Consider the following 25,830-nt stretch of genomic DNA (forward strand, 5'->3'; position numbering starts at 1 on the left):
AACATATATTCAGTGTGTCTGAGTGAGGCAGTAATTTCTTGGGGATTCTGATCAAGGATCAATATTTAATCAGTAAACGGGTGGGAAGGGATAACGTGGGAGTGGAGTCAATGGTCTGGTAGACACTGGCCAAAGGATCCTTCCTTGGTCTTAAGAGAAGTGATGGTTTTTAGTACAATCACAAAACCTTTCTTCCCCATCCCAACTAAGTCAGTTCTATCAGTCTATGGAAGTCAGACGTTGCATGGATGGTACAGCAGCAGCTGGAGGAAAACGTTTCTCTGCAAAAAGGAAATTCTGTGTCCTCATTCAGTATTAACATTACATAGGAAAAAAGGTTCATAAAATAAAAAAGTGAAAGTTTGGTAACTAAAGGCAGTGACCTCCACTGAAAAGAAACTTTGGTTTAAAGAACAAAGTTGATCCCTTTTGTATCACTAGGCCCGAAGAAGCTATACTCCTTCATTCTAGTGTAATAGTATTATTAGCTTACTCAACTTGCCTGTGCCCACTGAAACAGAGAAAAACGTTAAAGTATTACTTCGGTTCATAGCTGGGTATTTGGCTTGGTTCAAATCCTGGGCTTTCAGTACAGAAGCCCAGCCTTATTTTTCTCTCCTCACAACAAAGGCTCTGATCTGTGCAGAGTGGCTGCCAAGAGCTGCTAGTTGAATTGGGTGGATTTGCAAAACGACTTGGCACAGAATTTGTGCTGGGTTTGAGTCCCTGATACTGCCTGACCTCTCAGTCTGGGTTTGACCCCCAAGTGTGAATCAGAAAAGACGCCATCTTTTCTGGCATGTCTGGGAGAGAGAGAACAGCGCGCAGCTGTTTGAATTTCCCATTGAACCTGGTGTTTGTGGTGTGAAGAGTGGTGTTCTCCCCCCGGAAGGGTGACAGACAATGAGCTGGTAGAACAACCCTTCTGCTGGGTTTGATTGAGAGCTTCCCACACCTCCCTGAAAGACAAAACTTTTCCAACACTCATAGACATCTTATTCAGAACAGGTGCAGGTGCAGCTCAGAGAAACGGACTGAGCCCCTCCCGTGAAATCCGAGTAGCTGGATTCAGATCAGGGTTTGTGGCTTAGGTCTCTCTGGGGTACCACTGAGTGAGCCTTGGGAGAAACCGAGACAAGAGAAACAGTCTACCTGCACGCTGCTCCAATCCCCACACAACGCCTCCGCGTGGGCAACTGGCATCAGATTGCCAATGGGATGGGAGGGGGGGTCCCCCAGCAGCCGATCGCCAGCCAGGTGCAGGTCCCCCAGTGACCAATTGCTGCGCTGGTGGTGAAACTGGAACTGCACTTCTGGTTTTGCAGCTGGCACTTCCAGGGGTTGCATGGCTGATCTCAGGGGGTGCACATGCACCTGGTATGCACCCCTACACATTGCCAATGTGCCTCAGTGCCTGGCTGTGGAAAAGAGAAAAGCAGCCCACCGGCACTAGAGCAGGGGTGGCCACAAGGGGCAGGGGTTTACATGAACCCCGGGGACTCAGTAAATGGAGGCAGCACAGCCTTTTGGCAAAGACCAAAGGGGGCACATGAATCCCAAGACCTCTGCGCTTGCCCTTGGGCTGGCATGTAGGATGCCTGCCAATGGATTTGGGAGCATCTTAAGTCCCAGGGGAGAGCCTGGGTGGGAGGATGCTTGTGGGCTGTAGCATTAGATTGATTAAGTTCAGCCTGCTCAACCAATATGGTTTTGGGAATAATTGAGTTCTGCTGGTTCGATATGATTTGGAACTGATTTGACCTGGAACACGAAATACATTAATTAAAAAAAAATGAAGGCAGCCTCAGGATGCTACTGGGACCATCCAAGGCGCTGGGGACAGCCTGCAGCGTTGCCAAGTGAGAAAAAAAAGCGGCGCTGCCTCTAACAACAAGCCCAAGGCTTTCCAAAGAGAGGAGTGCGGGCGCTTCTCACCCCGCCACTCCCATAAGATTAAAGGGACTTTTACAACAAACCAAACCCAGTTCCGCTTATTGTAAGTGCGTCGGGCAGCGCGGAGACGCCAGTAGCCACCCCGGGCAGAAGCACTTCCTCCTCCCATCCCACTACGTCACACCGAGAGCAGCACCCCCCCACCCCCCGGCCGGCCCGGGTGCTATTGGCTGAGGTCCGCAGCCAATGGGCGAGTGGCGGCTCTTCCCGCGGCCACCCGCGCTTGCTTTCAAACAGCAAACAGAGGCGTTTGCGGGGCAACCGACCTTGCTCCGGGAGCGAGGGCAAGTCCCGCCCCTCGCGCCAGTCTCCGGGAGGCGAAGAGCGGAGTTCTGGGCCCTGGTAGGGGGTTTCCGCTGTCACTCAAAGCGGCGGGAGAACCGGGTTCGGGTGTCACGCGGAAGAGCGCCCGGGGCTTCTTTGTTGCCCGGAGGCCGAGCGGCCCCGGTGAGTCCCGGGGCGGCGGGGCCGGGCCCCGCCAAGGCTGAGGGGTGGAGCGGGGCAGCGTCTCCCCGGGAAGCGTGGTCGCGGGTAGTGTCGGCGTGACGGGGGCGACCTGCTCCTCGGGCCGTGTTTGCTGGAAGGCCCGTACCCCCGCCGGCATACATTGAAGCCCCTTAAAAGTCAGTTATTATTACAATGAACATTAAATCCGCCACTCAACCATTTCTCGCACATACCCCCAGACATGTCTGCCTATCCGAGGGGTATGCCCACCGCAGTTGGGGAGCCCCTGCCCTAACGCCGTTGGCACCAGCAGGATGTGGGTGTGATGGACGTAAAATTTTGAAGTTGGTTCAAAGTTTTGAAGTGACCGGAAATTTCTTGCTTCGGTCCTAGTTGGGCCCAAAGCTCTGGAAGCAACGTGCGTTCAGCTTTTTGCACATCTGTGCTTTGTTTAGCTGTACCTTGGGCTACAAGGACAGACTAACCATCAGTAGGAGAAAGATGGATTTATCTGCCTATATTGAATGAATGCTTATACAGCCCCCTAGGAGTTCAGTGGGTTGAGATGATGCAAGGATGCCTTTTTGGAACATAAGCAAACTCTGACTCTCTGTGTAGAGGGTATATATTTTAAAGGCTTCATTTATGTGCATATTTTAATTCCTGAAACACTAAATTCTTGGAGGTTAACAGCATTGCTAATCCATCAAAGTGATGCAATGGAAGATCAAGTTAATGCATGGATTATTTACGTGATTTCTTTGAGTAAGTGTTTTTCTGTAGTCACTTTTTTGGTGTTAATATGTACCTTTTCCTTCTCTTGTGACAGGCTCTTTTGGATACAAAACCTTGTTCTTAGAAAACAATGTCACTTGACTTTGACAGTGGAGCTCTGCAAACTCAACATGAAGAAGAAGAAGAAGAAGAATATGACCAGGAGGACTATGCAAGGGAGCAAGAGGTGAAAGCAAATAAAACATTTAAAGTCTGATTTAAATCTCCCTTTTCACTTATTCTATTTACATTTTAATTTATTTTGAAGGATTAGGGCTCTGAATTGATAATTCCATGGATTCTTGAAAGAACATAGCAGTACACTTGCACTCAACAGTTTTACAGTATTTTGTTTTTAAAAGGATTGCAATTGAGCATCTTGGTTTTTAGCCTTGCTTAGGAGAAATGTAGTCTACTGTGGTCACAGGCTTGAGTGTATAAATTTTCCAGAAAATAGTGTTGTCAGTACTGGTATTCTCATCTTTGGAATTGAGGCAGTTCCTTGTCTGCCTATGTTGGGTATGTCTACTGCCATTATTCTACATTGTGAAATTGAGAAGTATGTTGCATCTTAACACCTGGGTGGCAAACTGGCTCCAGGGGCGCACCCAGAGGGTGTTGGTGGATAGGTCAATGTCGACCTGGGAGGGTGTGGGCAGCGGAGTCCCCCAGGGCTCCGTCCTTGAGCTGGTGCTGTTCAACATCTTCATTAGCAACCTGGACGAGGGTGTGGGGAGCACCCTGTTCAAGTCTGCTGATGACACCAAGCTGTGGGGTAAAGGGAATACACCGGCAGGCAAGGCCCGCATCCAGGCAGACCTGGATAGGTTGGAGAAGTGGGCGGATCTGAACAAGGTGCAGTTCAGCAAGGACAAGTGCAGGGTGCTGCATCTGGGGAGAGGGAACCAGCATTATGGTTATAGGTTAGGGGCTGACCCTCTCAGCAGCACAGAGGCAGAGAGGGATCTTGGAGTCATGATTGACTCCAGGATGAATATAAGTCATCAATGTGATGAAGCAATAGGCAGAGCCAACCGCACCCTGTCATACATCAACAGGGGCATCACTAACAGGTCCAGAGAGGTCTTGCTCCCCCTCTATGCGGTGCTGGTCAGGCTGCAGCTGGAGTACTGTGTCCAGTTCTGGGCGCGCTTCAGGAGGGATGTGGACAACACGGAGAGGGTCCAGTGGAGGGCCACTCATACTGTTGAGGGCCTCCGTGGCCAGCCCTATGAGGAGAGGCTGAGGGACCTGAATCTCTTCAGTCTCCACAAGAGGAGACTGAGGGGGGATCTTGTGGCTGCCTACAACCTTATCAGGGGCCACCAGCAGGGACTCAGGGAAAGTCTGTTCACCAGGGCCCCCCTTGGAGTCACCAGGAACAATGGCCACAAGCTGAGGGAGGATAGGTTTAGGTTAGATATTATGAAGATCTGCTTCACTGTAAGGGTGGCCAGAGCCTGGGATAGGCTTCCCAGAGAGGTGGTGCTCTCACCTTCCCTGGAAATCTTCAAGAGGAGACTGGACAGGCACTTGGCTGGGGTCTTATGACCCCTGCCACCCCCAGTGCTCCTTCCTGCCCATGGCAGGGGGTCAGACTCGATGATCTGTCTAGGTCCCTTCCCACTTATTGATTCTATGATTCTACAATATAATACTGTCTGCTTATCCAGTAGTGAATGCTGATTATATCAGTGGACCTTTATAATATACTAGCCAATTGCCTGTCATGAATGATGGAGTGTTTAAGGGAAAGTTTAAGTGCCCCCTCCTGTCCCCTGCTTACCCTTAGCTGCCGACTCACACAGGCCTATTGGATACCAAAGGAGACTGTTTGTTTATCTTGGTTTTATAAATAAATATATAGTGTGACAGTTCAGGAATATTCTCATTGGCCCTCTGTTTTATTCCCCACACCTTTTGGGGGTCCTACCTTCACACCAGTAATAATAGCTTAAGTTAGCATCTTGAGAGCTATTACTCTTCTCTGTGGACACCAGTATCATCTCCCAAGTATCCCAGGAGCTTAAATCCATTGTAGTGAAAGCCAGTGGGTTGGGAGTGTTAAATTGCAGTGTCCTGGCTGGAGTCCAGCATACATGATTCTAAATCTCTTCTTCCTGATCTGTCCTTGCAGGTTGAACTGGACAACTTATTCTTCCTCTCTGGAAATCCTTGCCTTCTGGAAACCTTATTTTAAACACCTGTTGTGGGGAGGGTAGTTTTTGGTGACATCATAATTTGCATGCATTTACTTTTGTTTCTCTTATGATGTCACCAGAAACAACTCTTGACACTTATTTTTAGGTCCCTGGTTACTTTGATTGCCTTTATTTTTTCCAGCTGAAGGGGAGGTATCTCTTGTTCTCATTTTTTTTGTTTTGTTTTTACTCCATAAGGTCAGCTGTTTTTTAACTGAATTCTTTAGTTGTTTTACTTGTGGTTGGTGCTTTGTGTGCATTTGTGTGTATGTCTAGGTTGTGAGCAGGGTGGATATGATTTAAATCACTGGTCAGTAAACTTTGATTTAATCATTGTTTTCTACAAAAGGTACATTATTGTTGTTTTGATATCCTGTATTTATTTAGCTTCTTGAAACTGCACTTTTAGAGAGGTAAGGGCTTGATTCTGTACACAAACTTGCAGAGAGACAACAGGGCTAATGAGTAGGTAATCATGTCTGTTCTCTCTCATCTCCATATACTGTTGTTAACAAGGATGTTATCTCTGGAGACACAAATACAGTTTGAGAACTGAAACTAAGCATCACAGAGATGTTTAATCTTGTAAGCACTGAGTCCCATTGGGTAGAGTTGTTTTCTTTAATCTTTACTAATCTATAGAGGAGCCTCAGGGAACCCCATAGGATTGGGCCCCTGATGCAGTCCATGCCCTCTTGTGACCTATTCATAGTTTTTTTTCTAAAAAGGTTACATGAATGTATTATCTCAAATAGTATATAATTAGAAGGTATAATCCCTATTCCATGATGATCTCTTTGAGCTTTTAATATATCTTAAATTAAAACTATCTTTGTATAGTTTATTTTTTAAAAAGCACCTTACCAAAAAAATTAAATACAATTAAATAAAAAAATCTGATTTAAGTATTTTTTTTGAAAAATTGATTTTTAGGTTTTTTTTAAATAAAACGCCTTTTTTTTTTTAATCTTCCTGGTTGTGAGGAAAACTTCTGGCATCAGTCTTTAGGTTGTGATTCAATTGTTTTCTAATAAGAAGGGGTGGCCTCTGAGCCTGGTAATCATACCGGTTTTCTTTGTGGGAGCTGTCTGCACCTGCAGAGGTTGAGGCAGGCTCTGTTTCATGGTGAATGGCGATGTGTAGTTTGTGCAAACTTTTATATTAAAGAGTAGCATACTGAAGATGCATCATTTGATCCTTGTATACAAACATTCCTTGGCTTCTCTCTAGGTAGCAACAGCATGGTCTATGATGCCCTTCTTGGAAAATGATAGTGATAATTCTTTTGAAGTGAAAGCCTAAGAAGAGGCATTCTAAAACTGACAAAGCAATACTTGTTCCAGTTAAACTTTGGAAATGAATGGAGCCAGCACTGTGCCTGCAGTGTTAGCTAACCAAATTTGAGTAATCCAATCAGGTTGGTGTTCTCAGTAACGATGAGACAGAGTCTGCTGTGTAGACAGACTCCATATCACATCCACTTTCTCAGCAGGGTAAATTAACTCTTGTTGAGCCCTGTGCTGCTGCAGCTAGAATGCTTCTTGATACCCGTACTAGTTCATTTAAGCCAGTGTGGGTATCTTTCTACTGCTTTGCAAATTCCAGCATAGAGATCCACAATTAACAGGGTATGCCATTTTAAGCTCTTTATTTTTATTTCATAACTGTACTCCTCTCCGTATGTTGAGATCAACATGAAAATGATTAAATCTCAGACCAAAAATGTTTGTTTTTGACATATGACATATGTTCTAGTTTTGGGCAAACAAAACTTTTCTTTTTTAAAGGTAATTGGCGTTATTCTCTAACTTTATAACTGTATTAGAATCTAGTTGAAGTTGGGGAAAGTGATCAACTGAAAATATGGTAGTCCTTGCCTGTTTTAAGAAAGAACAAAACCCAAAAAACTAATAGGCATAGGCTGTCTAGTAAGTGGCCCTAAATCATATTCTGATGCCTTCTTTTTGCAAAGTTCTGTAACATAAGCTTAGCCAGCACTTGCATCCCCCAAACACCCCATATTTCCTTTGCTAGTATGACTTATTGCTTGAGCCATCTTGTTATGGTTTCATGGATGAGCACATGCAGTCACTTACATGAAGAGACAGCTCTTATTTATTTTTTGTTGGGCTGAGAAAGATCGTGTGTGTCCTTCTGGGGAGCAGGCAAGGTTCAGAAATCCAAAACTGATCAGTCTTCCAAAAACAATAAAAAAAATCCATTCTAGTCTACATTAGAGTTCATACCTACTAGAACCGTCCTTTTTAACCTGTTCATTTCCATAACATGGAACTGTTTATTTCCCTGTGTCTTTGAGTGATTTTAATGTCATAAAGATATAATGTCCTGGCTTTAAACTAACTTTACCAGGCATTCTTATTTGGAGTCCCAGGGACTAACCCCTTATTAGGTGCCCAGCAGCCTTCTTAAAGAGGAGATCTTTCTTGTTAGATCATGTGCTTGGTGCTTTTCACTCACTTTTGCCAAACTTAAATCTCCAATCTAAGGCGAGGCCAGTAAAACTGCCAGTGTAGGAGTATTTTTCCCAATTGGGAGTAAAAAGGTCTGTTACTCTGCATGTAGCTGCATTTCATTTATTGTCATCTACTGGGGCCGGGTGCAAAAAATTGTGAGAAATTTTGTTGACAAAGTACAGGCAGTCAGAAAGCCCGAGGCTGAATTGATTCAGTCTTTGCTGGTTAGGCTAAGCTACAGAGAGTAACCCAAGAAACAAGTGGACACACATTTACCTTTGATTCAGGAAATGCAGCCACATGCGTAAGTGGCTCAGGCTAGAAGCCAGGGGGTGGGGTGCTAGACCATGGCTCTGGCACATGGCCAGCATGGGCTGTGTATTTGTTTCCTCTTCCTGCTGCTACTGAGGTCTCTGGGATTTTCAGTCCAGAATCATAGAAGGAGGACCCTGCAGGGTTGCTTATCACTTTCTCTTCCTGCTTCCAGATGCCTCTGGGATTTGTTGCCCATGCAGCCAGCATTAACTTTAGCGGGGCAGGGCAGTTCTATACTCAGGGGAAGGGGGGTTTAACCCCCCCTCCCTGGCCCCAGACTCCAACTGGGGTTTGCCTGGGGGCAGGCAGTCCCTGCCTCCCTCCTGTACCTTCTCTTTTGGAGCAGAGAGTACAGCCCCCCAGCCTAGGGCTGCAGAGCATGCTGAGATGCTGGAGGACTCTGATTTAACTTTAAATAGGAAGGGGTCTGGGACAGAAGTTTCATAAACCAGTTTGATCCAAATCTGTTAAGCCTGATCTACATTCAACCAGGTTTATCTTAAATCAGTTTCAACCATTTTGAAGCTGGTTTATGTGTACTAAACTTCTATTCTGTTACAGGTTTAAACCAGTTTCTGATGACTTAAACTGGTTTATGTGTAACTTTTGTCCCTAGCCCTGACGTCCCGCAGGGATTTGAAGAAAAGGGAAGTCTATCCTTTTAATCCAAATAAAGCAGGCCTGAACAGAAGTTTAGCTCTTCTCATTGTCTCTTAATTTTTTTTGCTGTAGCTTTACATTTTATATAGATATGTATACATGGGGTAGGGGTGTGTATATCTGTATCTATGTTCCTTAGTTCAATTTCCAATTCATTGCAGTTGCCAGTTAGAGTCCCAATCCAATCTCAAGCTAATATCATATCTAAAGTCACTACCTAGTTCTTATCAGTTCAATTAGATTGGCATAAGTGTGGCTTCCAGCCAAAAGGCCAGCCAGGCAGTTGTCACCACATTGCTGCTTGTGGTGCCTGGCCAGAATTGCTATGTAATTAAGTTCAGCGCTAATAATGTACATCTAAATTGTATTTTATATTATGCAATATAGAAAAAACATTGATTTTTCAGGGTCTAGAATATTGCTGGATGTCTGGGAACAAATGGAAAGGTTGGGCTGTATGGTGATGTGTTGTGTAAATGTAAAACGATTTTTTTCCTCCCTGATTTCTAGCCCATGCTTTTGTATGAGTGACTGTGTGTAAAGCTTTAGGGAAAAAAAGCTGAGTCTCCTAGTATTTTTGAAAAGTAAAGGTTTAATAGATTTAGGGATATTTGACTTCAGAGGTGTGGGTTGTGGGTGTGTGTGATTGTGCAAGTGAATGCTTTGCACATGTGCAGCCACATTTTTTGGGGCATAATTGTGAGAGCGTCTCTTGCATTTCATGTAACTCATGTTTCTACTCTAATTAACATTCACGTATAGCTTTGTTTGCTGGTTTGAAGAAAGACAAAGTTAGGGTGCAGACACTGGATGCAAAAACTGATTATATGTTATGTAGCTGTCTACTATTCTTATGAAAAAAAGAAAATGTACAGCTCTGATCTACCAATTGAGGCCCACTGTATGGCTATGTCCAGAATATTTTCTGAAGGCTTCGAAGAAAACGTGCGTTCTATACAGGACTCGTTATTCCAAGTAAGTACAGAGGAGTGACTTTTCTTTACTTTCTTTTAAAAAAGCAATCTCTGAAGGCAAATAGTGACTAAATATTGGGAAAAACAGGTTAGACAACTTTTTGATAGCCCACATGGCAGCGAACTTTTAAAAAGTTTTGGTTCCTTTTCCTAAAAAGCCTTGAGGTATCTTGACTTGTTGCTGCCTGTTGAAGTTAAAGAGTTTTTATGGCTTTTGTAAAATGTCAGCGGGTTGCAGCAATGTAAGTCTCTCTTAGCTCACAGGGATACTAGGGGGTTTAATAATGTTTCAACCAAAGTTTGGTATACAGTACTATTAAATACTGGTCCTTGGTAAGACTGCTGCATGTTTCTATTTACATTTTAAGCTGTAATCTCTTCTCTAGTTTACACAGTAAATTTGCAGAATAAAGTAGTACTGACTTGTGAATACCAGTAAGTGGTATACATAGGACATTTATACAGCTGGTAAATCCAGCAGTAGGGCTGTGCAAAACAGCACTGTTCCATTTCGACGGAACAGTGTTTCATTTCGAATTTCGTTTTGATTGGAAACTGCTGTTTTGTTTCATTTTGTCGAAACAGTTCCACTGTTTCAACATTTCGCCCATAGGTTATAATGGGGAAGCTCAAAATAGTCCTATAACTTTGTCATTTCTGGCCTGATTTGGATGAAATATGTAGGAATAGTAGCCCCATCTGAGAGCATGATGCCTGCCAAGTTTCATGGAGATAGGTGCAGGGGTTTCAGGGAAACTGCACCTCCAAGTCTTGAAAGCAAAAAACTCATGTCACATGCATGTGTTAACCCACAGTGGGGTCAAACTGCAGGGTTGTTAGCCCCTGCTGAGACAATGAGGCCTGCCAAGTTTCAAGGAGATGGGTGCAGAGGTTTGGGGGAAAGTGCACCTCAAGCTGCAGACAAGCACAACTTGTGTCATGGGTGATACTGTGTGTGTTAAGGCACAGCAGGGTGAAAGCTGCAGGCCTGCTAGCCCCTGCTGAGGCCACAAAGCCTGCCAGCTGTCAAGGAGATAGGTGCAGGGGGTTCTGGGGCCGTGCACCTCTAACTGCTGACAGGCAAAACTCGTGACATGGGTGGGTGACACTCGTGTGTGTGTGTGTGTGCCCGCCCTCACTCAACTGACGCCAAGGCAGAAAGCAGGTAGTTCAAACAATGCTGCCTTTCATGCTGTTTTTCCATCCCTCCCCCAGAGCACTGGGATTGGAAGGGACCTCAGGGAAGGATCACAGTCACTGACCAAGTACACAGTCAATATTAGAGCAGTCCTCCTCCCCCCTCCACACACACACACTTCTCCTTCCCTCTCCTTTCTTTAGTTTCTGTTTCCCTGCAGGCAAGCCCAGCTTGAGCTTGCAAACTTGAAATGTTTTGAAAATTTCAGAACATTTCAACTTGCCTCATTTTGTTGCACGGTGGTTTTAAAGCTCTCTGTTTCGTTTCAAGCTCGAAACGAGTTGAAACAGCATTGAAACAAAACTGCTGGTGAAATTTTGCACAGCCCTATCCAGCAGTCAGTCTGGAGACTGGAAAAAATAAATTCTCAAGTTAGAAAAACTTGTTGACTGCTCTGGAGTGACCAACCTTCTTTGACTCTTCTGTCTAGGAATTAGGCAAAAACTTTTGCCTAAAACTGACCTAATGCCCTGGGATGTATAGTTTATACACCTAAATTAACAATGTAATGCAGCTACAGAAAAAGCAAATCCTGTTTTAGGCTGCATCAACAGCACTATTAGCTGTAAGACATGAGAGGTTATAGTACCACTCTATTTGACACTGGTTAGGCCTCATTTTGAGTATTGTGTGCAGTTCTGAACTCAGGATTTGAAAAAGGATGTACAGAAATTTGAGAGGGTCCAAAAGTGGGGCAAAACAAAAATAATGAAGAGCTTGGAAGGTGAGCCACCCAAGGGGAGAAATAGGCATGGCTATTCATGGCTGCCCTAGAACAGGAGAACAGTTTTACTCCCTCGCTGCAGAGAGTAGGGTGCATAACAGTGGCTCGAAATTTCAGCAAAATAGGTTTAGATTGGATAGTGGGAAAAACTTTTTCACTGTTAGAACAATGAGCCAGTGTCATAGACTGGTGGGAAAGCTAAGGAATCATAGCTTTAGGGAAGCTAAGGGATCTCCTTCACTGAAAGTTTTCAAAAGCACTGGTCAGAGGTGACGTAGGGCTAGCAGTGCTTACTGTGTGCTGTGAAGAGCAGTGTTGATGTGCAAGAGACCCCCCAGCACATACTCATTGCTCTGTGATCGTGAGAAGAGCTCTGCAGCCCAGAGCAGGTGGAAGTTGGAGAGGGACACGCTCAGCAGCAGAAGCATGGAGCAGAACTGCACAACTGGCTTGACTAAAAAAGAGCATTAAAGGAGCTGGGAAAAATTAACAGGGTAGAAGATGATGGAAAACGAACTGCCTGCTTTCCAATCTGCGTGTGTTATGCATGGAGGTTTTGCTTGCAGCTTACAGGTTGCGGTGCAGGGTGGAGGTGTTTGGTTTTCCCATGCTTCTGGACTTTGCTGCTGGGCCTTGGAAGGAATTTTCCCCCTCACGTTGCTATTGGTGTCAGTTCATCATTTTCCTCAGAAGCTCTGAGTGTTGGCTGTAGCCAGGGTTGGGGACTTTGCCTACTATGTGCCAATGCTCTTTCTAGGACTTAAAATATCCAGAGATTTCTGGTTAGAAGGCCTTGCTTCTCTACTCAGAATCAAATTAATAGCCACATCTGGAATCAGGGAGGAATTTCACCCCATCATGAGTTTGCCATGGACTGTGGGATTTTGTCTTCCTTCATAGTGAGAATGTGGCACATTCCTTGACCTTGGATCTCTTGAGCATATTGTAGCAAGCTGCTTCCTGTCCTCATTGTGGCTGGACATGGACATTTCCCTCATCCTCCTGCTTTATCTGTGGCAAGTTAGGTTTGTTTTTCAAGTCTGAGGCATCTTGTTTGGTGGTTTACAGTCTTCTTAAGAGTAGGTTATAGGCAAACACTTGTTTACATGCAGGTGATCCTGCTGTGAGCAGGGGTTGGACTAGAAAACCACCTGAGGTAGAGTGGATAACTGAAGCGCTCCGATCTGCTGTATATACTAGTGCTGGGAGGCATGTTTGGATCAGCACTCCAGTTAAACCTGCCGGTGGAACGGCAAGCTTTGGGATACCAAGAGCCAACGGCATAAGCAGTGCAGCTCCTAAGCTGGATTAGCTCATTACAAAGCATTGCTTTTCCATGTGAAGGAAGTAGTCTGGCAGGTTTTGCTCTCCAAAAACAGGCTCTGTCTGCCAGACTCAATCCAATTCTCTTTCTTTTGCTTGCTTCCTACAGGCATTTGTTAAAGTATGTTGTAGCTTAGTTACTCCTCCAAGAAATATACTTATCTCTTAATGTGCATCTTTCCATATGGTACCTGAAAGATAACCCCTGAGGCCACAGACAGAAGGTATGCTTGTCACGTGACTGGCCCCTGGAAAATGCTCTACAGCCATGCCATGACACAGGCGCATGGCTGCAGAGCGCTTTTGAAGTGGTCAGTAGCATGACAAATTAACCCTTAACACTTTGTAGCCTCTTAGGAAACTTGTGTTCCCTAGGGTTAATTTGTGGCGTGATCAGCCCAGCCCCCACCCCTGGGGCTGTCAGCAGGAGAGGAGTGGGGAGTAGGGAGGGAGAAGCCAGCAGCAGTGACCTGCCAGCTGGGGTTTGCCGGGCCTGAGCTGCAGGTGGGGGTGAGTGGATCGGAGTGCCCCCACAGCTTTTCTCCCCCCCACCACATCCCCAATCCCTGCCATCCTCTAGTTCAGGCCATGCAAGCCCCAGCCTGCAGGTCACTGCTGCTGGCTTCCCTTTTCCTCACTCCCCCCTCTCTTTCCCAGCTCTAGGGATGTCAGCAGAGGGGGCAGACTGGGGAGAGGGGTGGCTCCTCAGCTAGCTGCTCCCCTGAAATCAGGCTAGATTTCCTGCCCCCCCCTTCCCCTCACAGGTGAGTCTGTTGGGTTGTGGGGGAGGGGAATTGCACTCATGGCACTTTATGTAAAGCGTCATGAATTATAGCAGGGCCCTGCACACCAGTGAGCACCCTGAGCGGAGGTTGAATTAGTGTTAACCAAATGTGGTATTTCCTCAGCACCCATAATATGTATGACCTTTTTAGTTTAAACTCAGTATACCCATGTTCTTTTAAAAGAGAGCATATCTAATAAGTATTATTTGTTTCATTTCAGTTGCAACAGCTATTGACAGACCTTCCCCATGATATGTTGGATGATAGTGGAGATCAACTCTCCAATTACTCGGACTGCAGTGTACATGAGGATGAAGAACAGTAAGGCCTGAAATTAGTTCCAGTACATTTGTTTTGCACACTTTTTTACAAAGAGGGAGGAAGACATTTGAAACTGAATCTCCAGCTCTTGGGAGTTATTGTGTAATTACAACTTAGCCTTAAAGGAATAGGGGACTTTGCCACAATTTCCAGTTCCATGACAAATGGAGCTCAGTGTAAAATAGTCTACTTCTTTCTGACACCATGGCAGTATGTCAGATACCCCAGTAACACTGTATCGTGATGTGTTTTCTCTGTAGAGCACATGAACCCTGGCAGCATGAAGGCAAGTGGAATGACCATCCACTGATAACTAATCCTCAAAATGTGAGTTTATGGGTAAATGGCGATTTGATTAATTGGGCCCTTCCAATTCATAATGAAGTTCATGATTAATTCCTATGGTACAATTATTTAAAAACAAATAGTACAACATTTTACCTACTTTGGAGATTGCGTAGTCTTGGAGTGGGGAAAAATCAATACCATATTTACTTGAATATAAGATGAGGTCCACCACCCCCTACACACACACAATCAGCATAGTGGGGTAGGGAAAGCCCTTCATTTTATAGCCACATACAGGAAAACCTTCTCATTTAAATACATTGTGTGTCATGAAACTGTTCTGTGCTCAGTCATGGAAACCAACTGAAGTTGATTGAATGCAGCCCATGCTGAGAATGCCCATAACCTACCACAAGGCTAAGTTAATGCGGCCCATCTGAGTATGGAAGTGGTTCTCAACCTGTGGCCTATGGGCCACACGCAGCCCAATCAGTAGACTGCTGTGGCTCAATGTTTTGAAAAACAAAACATTTTTAAAATTGATACACAGGCAGTAAGTTGTTTGGGTGCAGCCCACATAATATCCTGAGAGCTGCAAGTATGGCCTACTATGGCAAATAAGCTGAGAACCACTGGAGTAAGGTTAGTGTCGATTTGCACTCAGTCCCTCTCAGTGCTGACTGTTTTTCAAGTTATGGTGAGCCACTACATCAAATACATTTTGACTTGCTCTTCACTCCCAGAGCTGAGAAGTGCCTTTTTCCCATTTCCTATGATTTCTGTTTCTTTACTAGCCTTAAATGTCTGATAAGTGTCACTAAATGTCTGTGTAGATGAGAGGCTGTGTTGGTTCCCTCTCTTGGCATGTCGCATGTGACTGGTATGGCCCTATCCTCCATGGGGTGAAGCTGTACCTGGTGGTTCCATGCCACATCTGCATGTACATTTTTTGAGGGTCCCAGGACTTGTGACAAGAACATCCAGTTCCAGTTGTGAATGGGGGGCTAGTTAGCACATGGCTCTTTTTTGGCAAGGGGTGGGGTGGGGTCGAAAGTGTGCATGCATACTGACCAGTGCTGGGCTGTGGGGTCACCATGGCTTGAAATACTGCTGGCTCTGCTGGTGTGCAGCCCAATGAAATATGCAATTAATCTTGAACCTTTTGGCTTTGGACTAATACAGGGGTAGGCAAAATGGTGGATCCAGCCAGCAGCTGGACTTCATTTCCCAGCAACTCCTGGCCTTATGGCTGGGGCCGGTCTCCATGGAGGCCTCAGCTGCAGCTGCGCTGTGATAGTGCATGGCTGGGTTTGCTATGGAAACCGGCCCCAGCTGCACTGGCAGTGCATGCAGCAGGGCAGGGCAGGGTGCTGATCCAGAGCTGCTGGGATCTTGTGATGGGGGCAGTTTGGCCTGGGGCCAGGACAGAGCCACTATCCACTGCCTGTATTCCCCTGCCTGGAGCGTGCCAGCTGCAGATCACGGCTCTGCCTTGGCCCCAACCAGGCTGCCCTGCCACAAGATCCCAGCAACTCTGGAGCAGCTCCCTGCCCTGCCATGTGCACTGCCAGCATGTCTGGGTCCAGTCTCTATGGAAACCCCAGCTTTGTGCTACCACAGAACAGCTGCAGCTGGGGTCTCTATGGAGACCAGCCCCAGTCATGTGGGCAGGAGCTGCTGAGAAATGAATCCACTACTGACTGGATCCAGTCCGTGGGATGGACTTTGCCTGCCCAGGAGTAATATGTATAGTTTATACTATGTACAAATAGATATAAAGGTACTGCTCAAAAGTGTGTTATGGACTACCTGTGCTGAAACTTGTAGTAGTTTGCAAAAAAGGTAAAATGTATCAATTTTGGATAAACAAAGTCTCTAGGCATCCATGGTCACTTGCATTTATGCAAACCTTTAGAGATATTTTTATTTCAAAGTCAATGTTTTTTGGTCCCTTGTGTTTCAAATTAGCCTCTGCTGTACCCTCTGCCCCCTTACATGTCACATGTAATTCATTTCCACATGCTTGAGGAAGGAACAGAGCCTGAGCAGGGGCTGACAGTCGTGTGGAGAAAGGGGCTGCAGGTGGAAAAAGTTTGTCGGGGGCAGAGGGCAAAGGGACCATCTGCCCACCCTCTATTTCTTTGCTGTAAGCAGTAGGAGGGCAGATTTAAGACATACCTCTGATAATTGGATTCTATACCTGGAAAATTATAACCAATTTCTACATTTTCCATATATTTAATATAATTATTGTAGGGTGTCTTAAATGCAGGGTCATCTTAGATTCAAGTAAATATGATAATTCATGTTAGTAAGGATAATAAGTCTCTAATTTGTTCATAGGGCTATGAACAAGGGGAGAGGTTGTATCCTGACCAGTTTCTATATGACCGAGGCAACAATCATGGTGAAACACATGCCAGTAATTGGGCTGACCTGCACAATGAGGATGAAGAGAAATGCACGTATGAGATTAAAAGAAATTACCCTGGCACCCGTAGTGAAGCAGATGACACATACCTTGGCAAAGATGGTTATAATGCACCAAGTCACTACCAACAGAACAGTGTGTACCATCTCCCAGACAACTTTAGACAGTACACAAATGGCCATAAGCAGGAATTTGCTGGCCATAACCAGCAAAGCAAAATATTGAATTTTCCTGATGCTCCAAAGGAACATCCTAAGGTACTTTGAAAACTGCTGTATTTTTTGTGCTAAGACTTCATTGATTCATCCATTGATGCTAGATTAGTAATTCATTTTGACTGAAAACACATTTCTAGATGTCAGGCAGTAGGTAAGGGAAGATAGCATTTAGAGACTAAATAGTTGAGAGACATGGGTTTGCATAGGCAACAACCTACTTTGTCAGATGCTAAGCAGACATTACAAAGTAGGTTGTTGACTATGAGACCTCATGCTTCTTCCAAGCAGTTGGTCTCTAAGGCTGTGTCAAGACTAGCGCAGCTGTGCAGTATGTGATGTTGCAGACGTGTCTATGGTGCCACATGCTGCATGTTCAGTTGGTCCCCGCAGTGAGAGAGCAGTGCAGAGGGGTTTTTGATCCTGAATATCCAGGGGCCACAAAAACCTGCAGAGAAAAAAAGCAGAGCAGCACATGTATTGGCAATGTGCACTGCTCTAAAAGCGGAGCTGGGCCACCTGGAGCTGCGGCTGCCAACAGCCAGGTGTGTGTGGCAGAATTGCTGCTGCTGTAACCCCGGGAGGCCCCCGGAACCCTGAGTAAGGCTTCTGGGGCCAGCCCAGTGCTGGCTTCAGCCTCCCCTACCACCTCCAGGGTAACTTGCCAAGTGCTGTAGCATGTGTGGCATGGGTGTTCCCCCAGAGACAATTAGCAATGGCACAAGGTGCGCCACTGCTAGTTGTCCTTGGGGAGCCAAATGTCCATACCACGTGCGCGTACAGGGTAAGATGTCAACCTGCCCTACTTTCTGCCTGACCTAACCTCTGACTTTTATTTGGAACGATGAGATGCTTCTGTAGGCATATCTGTCACATTGAAACAGCTGAGACTCAATTATCTGAGCTGCTACTTACATAAATGTAATGGCTTTGTTTTTATTTATAGAAAAACTAACTAGCACAAACTAATAGTAGATGTGCTGTGCTTCACAGTTAGTGTAAACTTTGATTATAAGGCCCTGATTCAACAAAGTGCTGTTCACTTAAGAGTTTTGCTGATATGGAGCCTTAAGAGATATAAAAACTTATAAAAACTTGTCAGTCAAAAAGAAGAAAAACTGCCATGAAGTTGGGGAAGGGAGTTTTAATTTATTTATCTATCATCACAACAGCAGTTTGGTACCTCTGAAGTTGTTAGCAGCCAACCAGTGGAATCTTACAAAGTCACATATAAGCCATATAAAAATGGCCTTCAACAAAATGTCCCTGTAAACCAAGAAACAACAAGAAGAACTGAAGCATTTGAAGAACTACAACGGGAATTTTTGGGTACTGATGAGAGTAAGTGTAAACTAACAAAGCTTGAAATTATGGTGAAATCTTTATCCCACAGAAATTGGTGGCAAAATAGCTGACATCCTGCCCCTGGGGCAGGGGCTGGACTTGATGATCTTCCAAGGTCCCTTCCAGCCCTAATGTATGTGAAATATGAAAATTCCCATTTGAATTTAGTGGAGTCAGGATTTTATCCTTAGTCTTTATTAAATTGGAACTCAGAAAAAATACAGTGATAGCTTAGATGTATGTAAATCTTTATTGCACTCAAAATTTATACTGAGGGATAGTTCCCTGAGTTAGTCCTCACTTCTTCCTATTGCAGTTTTGTTTTGATTTGGTGTACTTGGTTTTGAATAATCAGAAATACTTTTGCCCAGATAAAGAACCTATATCTCGCTAGTTGCCCCACCCCAAGTATTGCTGATGTCACTCAGCTTATTGACTGAATAGGAAGCGAGGGTGCCGTACACTTTCTGGGGTTTACTCTGCTCCTTGCAAAATTAGGCATTGAATAGGACCAGCCAATAAATGAATGTCAAATCTGTAAGTGTAATGGAGAACTATTAAAGCCCTTGATGAATGTGTAAAGGAACTGTGAATTTACACTGTGCCATTGTTTACCCCTGAAGTCTGTGTTACTTTGATTCTCCAAGTGGAGTTCTAACTACATGTGCAATTCTTATCCACTTTAGGTTTGTGTTTTGGGGACCAGCAGTGGATGTGACACTGAACAGAAGGCAATTGCTTTCTGTTCCAAAGGTCTTGTGTACTATAAATATTTCATGTATGTTGCAGTAACTGACTTGTCTGAAAGTCATGCCTTCATCTTGACAGATTCTTCAGACAATATGCAGATTCTTCAGCTTCAGGTTCTTAATAAAGCAAAAGGAAGGCAACTGGAAGAACTTAATGAAAAGCTGGAAAAGAGCACCCAGCAGATAAGGTATCTGAATCATCAACTTGCAATGGTCAAAGGTATGAAGTTTACATAGACCTTTAATTTCTAGAACTAACTGAGATAATCTAATGAATTATTATATGTTCCTTCATTCTTTTATAAGCTGTTACAACATTCATGGAGATAGAGGCTAGACTAGTGAATTCAGTTGTAATAAAACACTGAATTTGATTGTAACAAAATCCTGCTCTACTTCATTTTGGACACACGTTGGTCAGTGTCTAATCTTAATGATCACGGATTCAATTGTTCTACTGTAATACTAATCCCATTCAAAATCTGTTTACTGACATAGCTTCTATTTTGCCATCAACCTTAAAGAGATGTAGGTGTGTGTAGTATGGTCCTACCTGCTTAGCTGTGGCTATTGTCACTCTGTTTTGCTTTCATCTAAAGATAAGCCAGTTACTTCCTCTAGATCTGTTAACTACATATTTTGGTTCTAGAGGCTGGTTCTTTCCTCACGAGCAGTTGACAGTATCTCTGAACTGCTTGGACATGCCTGTCATATGAAAGCCCAGATTCAGAAATTGCTTCAGGGTAGTACTTTTCTCCAAGTTATTTCCTGAAGTAGGGCCTAAATTAATAGCTATTTATTTTCTTTATTTTCATTTATTGTGTTGGAGTGGATTCAGCTGTATGTAACTTGAACATTCTGGGAAAAAGGTAGTCCTGTTGTACTAATGCCATAAGGAACTCAGGATTTGGACCAGCACTATAGAAACTCCTAGGAAGATGAAGAACCATCCCCAAAGGCCAAGCCTAAAAATACAAAAAATTTAAGCAAAGCAAGGTTAAGACGAGACACTGAAGTTATCAGAGCAATAATGGAGATATTTTGTGGTCATCTTAATTTATTTTGGGGGAGACAGAAGTGAGAAAAGGAATAATTGCAAAAAAAGAAGGGACATGAATGAGGAGAGGAACGAAAGAACAGAAATTTGGAGGGAGAGCCTGACAGTAGGGAAGGGGAGAAGATGCCTAGAGCAGGACAAAAAAACAACTGGCAGACAGGAAATGGTGGCCAGATTTCAATCTCTACCATCCCTGGCTGTTCTGGGCAAACCTCTGTTACCTTCTAGGATGCCTAGTTTAGTTTGCCCCATTGTGTGTGGCAGGGAAGGTGTTCTCACCAGGTCCTGGCTCCTGGTGCTGTCAGACTGGGCTTTTGTTTTACTCAAAGCATAAATGGGCTGGTGTCTTTCTGGCTGTTGCTGGGAGAAGTAGTTAGAAGAGGTGGAGTGAGTGGGGAAAGAGAGAGGGGTACCTAAGGCATTGGTGAATGGAGCACCAAATAAAAATGGCCCCCAAAAGATGTGCTTGTGGCTCACACTGCTTTTCAATTATTTCGCTTTTATAAGATGAAAAGGATGGCTTGGCCCTGAGTCTCCAGGAGTCGCAAAAATTGTATCAAGAGGGAAAAGAACGGGAGGTGCATCTTGAAGGTCAAGTAAAATCACTGGAAGCCCAAATTCAGGCTCTTGCTGCCAATGAGGAGAAGGTACTGTAATTATCTTAATATTGGTAACTGGGAAATTTCTGCTAGATGTACTTATTGGAAAGTAAATGTTAAGTATAATCAGGATTAATTTTCTGTTGTTAGGTGTCAAAATCTAAGGATTAGAGCATGCAGCAAAAGAGTTGGAAAAATAGCTCATGTGATCAAACCCATTAAAACATGGGGACTATTGATTATGCTTACAATAGCCATGCATGCTTAAGTTGGTTGGGTCTTATGGTGACGTATCTATGACTTTGAATATCAGAAATCCTATTTGCTAAACTCTTATTTTTGTATTTTTTTAAGTATCTTTAACTGCTGCATCTTGAGCATTTAGCATGAAAGAACACACATTTTCTGGAATAGCAAAACCTTTTAACATTTTATCCTAGGATCATTTTGTGGGGGCTAAAATGAGTCACTTCAGAGGTCTGACTGCTGTCAGCTAATGGAAGAAAAATACTGCAGTCCTTTGAAAGATGTCAATAGCTTCTCTTATATAGACTTTCCTGGGCATTTTGTTTGTTGTTAGGGTTGGTTTTTTTTCTGTTTCTCTTTGGCATGCCTCTGGATACTGTATAAGGTTTTCACTGTTATAGCTCCGTCTCTGACTCAAAACAGGTTGTTTTCACTTTTCCTGTAGATAAATATAGTGGAAATTCTGAATGTTTGTGCTGTCTGGCAAACATGCACATCCTTCAGCTTTTCTTCCATCCTCCCTTTTGAGGTAGGATGGAAGTTGCTGTGATTTTGGACATTAAAGAAACCTTGTTGAAGAGTGGTGTTTATTTTTAACAGTGTTAAGAAGTATGTGACGCCTGCTACCTGATGCAGCATAAACAGAGCCTGTGAAGTTAGCTGCTTGTGGCAGTCAAAAGTGACAAATGGAAGGCTTTAGGAAGTCCAGGAACATTTTTAGTAGTGACTAATCCAGTGGCTAGATGTGTGCAAACCTAATGCATAGTTATCAGTGCTGAGCCTGGTAAAGAGATGAAAATAAGGTAACTTCTGACTTCAGCACCCAGAATGCTGGTGCTGTTAAGTCCCATTACAGTGCCTTGGATTGATTTCTTGGGTATGTGCAATTCCCCTGCCTTGTTGCATCTAGGAAAAAAACAAGGCACAACATTTCTATGTCATGCCCCCTTGTTGGCACAGCATACTTCACAATGTCACCTTGCAAGGTGTGTCTTGTGGCAGGGTTTTGAGCACCTCCTGGCTCCACTGGTCTAGCCTTATGAAATGCATCATCATCTGTTTGTGCTGCTTTGCTTGATGCAAGGCGCAGAGTGATTGTGAATTGGATGCCATCGCTTGACTTAAGTCAGTGGGAGCTTGTTTTGTTGATTTTTAAGGTCTGTAGGGACATAATTACATCTTGCCTGTCTGGAAGCATGCTATGGTCACTTCTGAAATTACAGAATAAATATGCATGATTTTGTAGGATTTTTGGATTTCTTCATAAAATTCGTGACTCAGTCCACATACCTTTTTGGTCATGAATAAATATTCAAGACCTATATAACACGTGGAGCTCTCTTAATAATAACGGTGGGACCTGAGAGAGCCAGAGAGCCTAACTTGTGCTGACTGTAGCTTTTTGCTAACTCCATTTTGCTAAGGAAGAATTCTGTAATTTGTACTTTTAAGCACAATGTATGCTTCCAATTTGCAAATGCAGTTGGCAGCAGCTCTTTAGATGTGGACATGCAAGTAGAACTTTCAGGAAAGTCAATCTTTTCTGGAAGAAAATGCATTTCGAACTGACTTGAGACCAGTCTCTAATTTTTACTTTGACTGTGGTTCTTGTAATTGGTCTCTTGGGTGCAGACTCTTGCCCACCTTGGTTGGGGAGGAAGAGGAAACAGGAGGACTCTCAAAGAGATGGATCTTATGAAGGATTTGGGAACAAGGCAGTAGTCAGTGTTTGTAGCTTCCCTTAGAGGTTCTACAGGTGGAACATACTTTTAAAGATATGTCCAGGCTGCATAGGGTTCTGCTGGCAGAGGTTGGTGTCCTGGGACATTGATTACTATGTCCTCCTAACTAAATGGCACTTAGGTTTTAGCATTGATTTCTTTGTTTCCATAATGCAGAGTTTCTGTAGATTGTGTTTTGTTAGAATACCAGGTCCCACATAGTTAACAGGGGAGTAATGGTTTAAAAATGCATGTTAATTTTGGCTACTTAACTAAAGTCACTTTTATGGTTTTTAATGTACTTGGTATTTTGAAGCTGTGCTCAAGTGCTATGTAATGGGTTTCTACAGATACTCAAGCAATCCAAAGTGGCAGAAGTAGCCATGGAAAGCATGCAGCAGCAGCTGGTAGAACTTCAGCATTCAGACTCTCTTCAGCGAGCCAGAGAGCAACACGAGACCATTGTAGCAGCACTCAAGCAGAAGTACGAAGAGCAAGTATTATCCTTGGAACAGCAACTTGACACTACAAATTCTACATTACGAGAGCAGGTTAGGATGGATTTTTAGGACACTGAATATTTTACCAGTACAGAAATCTGTACTAGATCCACTGTCTTCTATATCCAGTCCTTCCTAAAATTGCCTTGAATCTCAGTTAGGCCTTGAACCCCAATCTTTTCTTCCAATTGTTGACACCATAGAAAGGGAATCATACACAAACATCCCATGTAAAACAAACACTGCATGGTGATAAACCTCCCAAGCCAGTGGCTTTGGGAATACTCTAGTATGATGTAGCTGGAACACCACACTATGCGCACACACTTCTTACAACAATAGATTCATATAAGTAGGGTCAGAGGGAACCTGAGCAGATCATCTAGTCTGACCCCGTGCCCTGGGCAGGAATGAATACAGGGCTCTTATGACCCCTACTAAGGTTAAGCTCAAATGACCCCAGCTAGGTAGTTATCAAGCCTTCCTTTAAAGACCCCTAAGGTAGGAGCTAGCACCACTTCCCTTGGAAGCTGGTTCCAGATCCTAGCCACCCTGACTGTGAAGTAGTGCCTCCTGATGTCTAGCCTGAGCCTCCTCTCAGTCAACTTGTGGCCATTATTCCTTGCTACTCTGGGAAGTGCTCGGGGGAACAGTGTCTCACCCAATCCCCTCTGGTTCCCACTGGTAAGTTTATAGATGGAGTTAATAAGTCTTTGAAGTAACTAGATTTCTGTGATTTATTCCAACTGATATAACATTTGCTGGGTTCATGTTGTAGTCCATTGTGTTTTGTACAATGCTCCTAAGGCATTGTCTTATTTACATGCCATCAGGAATTTTCAAACTAAACTGTGGTCTAACCACTCCACAAACTGAGAGCCCAATAATTTTCCTTGTTTAATTCTTTGAAGCATTTCTTATCTGTAATTTTTTTTTTTTTTTAAAAAGCATTTTTAGAAGAAAGAGGCATTTCACTAAGGTATTTGGAGCACTAGCTGGTTAATGATTGTGAACAAGGTGGCTCTAACATAGTTGCAAGTGTTCTCATTGCTCTGGCTTTGCCTTCACTGAAAATAGTTGTGGGGAGAAGACTTTATGGCCAAGATGTAAAAATTTACGGCAGACATGAGGCCCTGCACCTTTCACCTCAGTGGTACTCCCCATCAGAGGAAATATTTTAGCTGCTACATGCTGTTAAGTCCTGCAGTGCCTTGTCTGCACTAAGACTTGCATCATACCTGCCACCCACATGTAAAAATGCTTTTTTTCTAGGAAGACATACTCGTACGTACATACTGTGAAAGAGCTTTTCAGTTGGGGTTGATGTTTCAGGCTTACTGAATCAAATGATACCTTTCTGAAGGACCATGTCAGCCTTTCATCAGTATGTATTTAAAATGCACACTTTTCCCATAATAAACTTAGGAAAGTGTGCTGCTACCAAGTTATACTGGATGATTGAGCAGCTGCCTTTGAAAAGATGGGTTTGTAACTTGAAAAAAAATCTCTCTCTTCAGAAGGAACTTTGTTGTCATCTAGGGGAGCATGTGAAACAACTCGAAAAAACACTAGAACAAATCAAATGTGAAAAAACAGAAATAATCAACCGGTTGACAAGAAGCCTAGAGGAAAGCCAAAAGCAGTGTACAAACTTACTGCAAACAGGTCAGTCTGGTATATGCAACTTACCTGCTGCTGTAAAAACTCTTGCATTTTTTCCAGAAGAATGAAACTGTTTGTTTTCATGTTGAAATAGGTGCAATGCAAAAAATGAACGTACTAGATTATTTGTGACAAATGTGTTAGCCAGTAGCGCTGTGCAAAACTTTGGCAGCTGTTTCATTTTGGAGGTGTTTTGGTGCCCAAAACACCAAATCTGAAACTAAACAGAAGGCTCCAAAACAAAATTAAATCATACAAAATGTTTTGGAAAACTTTGGAATGTTGGAGCTGGACTTGCAGGGAAACAGAAACTAAGAAGAGGGAAGGGGAAGAGGGGCGAAGGGACTGCTCTGATATTGACATCTGCAGCTGGCCAGTGTCTGTGACCTGTCCCTGAGGTCTCTTCCAATCCAAGTGCTCTAGGGGAGGGACAGCAGTCTGCTGTCATTCTGCGCAGATCCAGGGGCCTGCACCCTTCTAAGAGGAGTCTGGCACAGCCCCGCAGTCCTCCCAGAGGACACGGACCTCCAGATCTGCATGCGGAATAACAGCAGGCTGCCACTGCTGGCTGGGGCCAATGCCAGCACCCAGGTCTGCTTGGTGCATCCCATGCCAAGTGCTGGAAAGAAACCAATGCTGGCGCTGGCCCCAGTCAGCAGCGGCAGCCTAATGTCATCCCATGTGTAGTTCTGGGGCCGGCATCCCCTGGGAAGAGTCTGGCACAGCCAGTATGCTGCCACTGCCAGTAAGTGATACAAGTTTTGCTTTGAACAGTTTGAGGTGCAGTTTTAGAGAAACCCCTGCACCTATTTCCTTGAAACTTGGCAGGCTTCATGCCCTTAGAAGGGGCTACCAGCCCTGCAATTTTC

At 44.1% G+C, this 25,830-nt stretch overlaps 1 protein-coding gene across 8 annotated transcripts in view; it reads left to right on the forward strand.

Moving 5' to 3' along the window:
• Window positions 1-2,160: 2,160 nt before the first annotated feature.
• CEP152 (centrosomal protein 152) overlaps window positions 2,161-25,830 on the forward strand; it is a 53,874-nt gene continuing 30,204 nt past the window's right edge. The window contains exons 1-10 of one of the 8 annotated variants that reach the window (XM_090028888.1): window positions 2,161-2,295; window positions 3,230-3,361; window positions 14,049-14,149; window positions 14,410-14,476; window positions 16,781-17,125; window positions 18,256-18,424; window positions 19,256-19,396; window positions 20,741-20,880; window positions 23,150-23,350; window positions 24,817-24,964. In XM_090028888.1, coding sequence (XP_089885014.1) covers window positions 3,266-3,361; window positions 14,049-14,149; window positions 14,410-14,476; window positions 16,781-17,125; window positions 18,256-18,424; window positions 19,256-19,396; window positions 20,741-20,880; window positions 23,150-23,350; window positions 24,817-24,964 — 1,408 coding nt within the window. In that variant the 5' untranslated portion in view covers window positions 2,161-2,295; window positions 3,230-3,265. Of the gene's footprint in view, window positions 2,296-2,326; window positions 2,401-2,435; window positions 2,577-3,229; window positions 3,362-6,390; window positions 9,800-14,048; window positions 14,150-14,409; window positions 14,477-16,780; window positions 17,126-18,255; window positions 18,425-19,255; window positions 19,397-20,740; window positions 20,881-23,149; window positions 23,351-24,816; window positions 24,965-25,830 lie in introns of those variants that run through there. The other 7 variants (XM_090028886.1, XM_090028887.1, XM_090028885.1 and 4 more) reach the window with 7 other exon arrangements.

Source organism: Crocodylus siamensis, chromosome 15, assembly GCF_052110815.1.
Source record: "Crocodylus siamensis isolate JL-2025a chromosome 15, ASM5211081v1, whole genome shotgun sequence".
In the NCBI taxonomy this organism is placed as follows: Eukaryota; Metazoa; Chordata; order Crocodylia; family Crocodylidae; genus Crocodylus; species Crocodylus siamensis.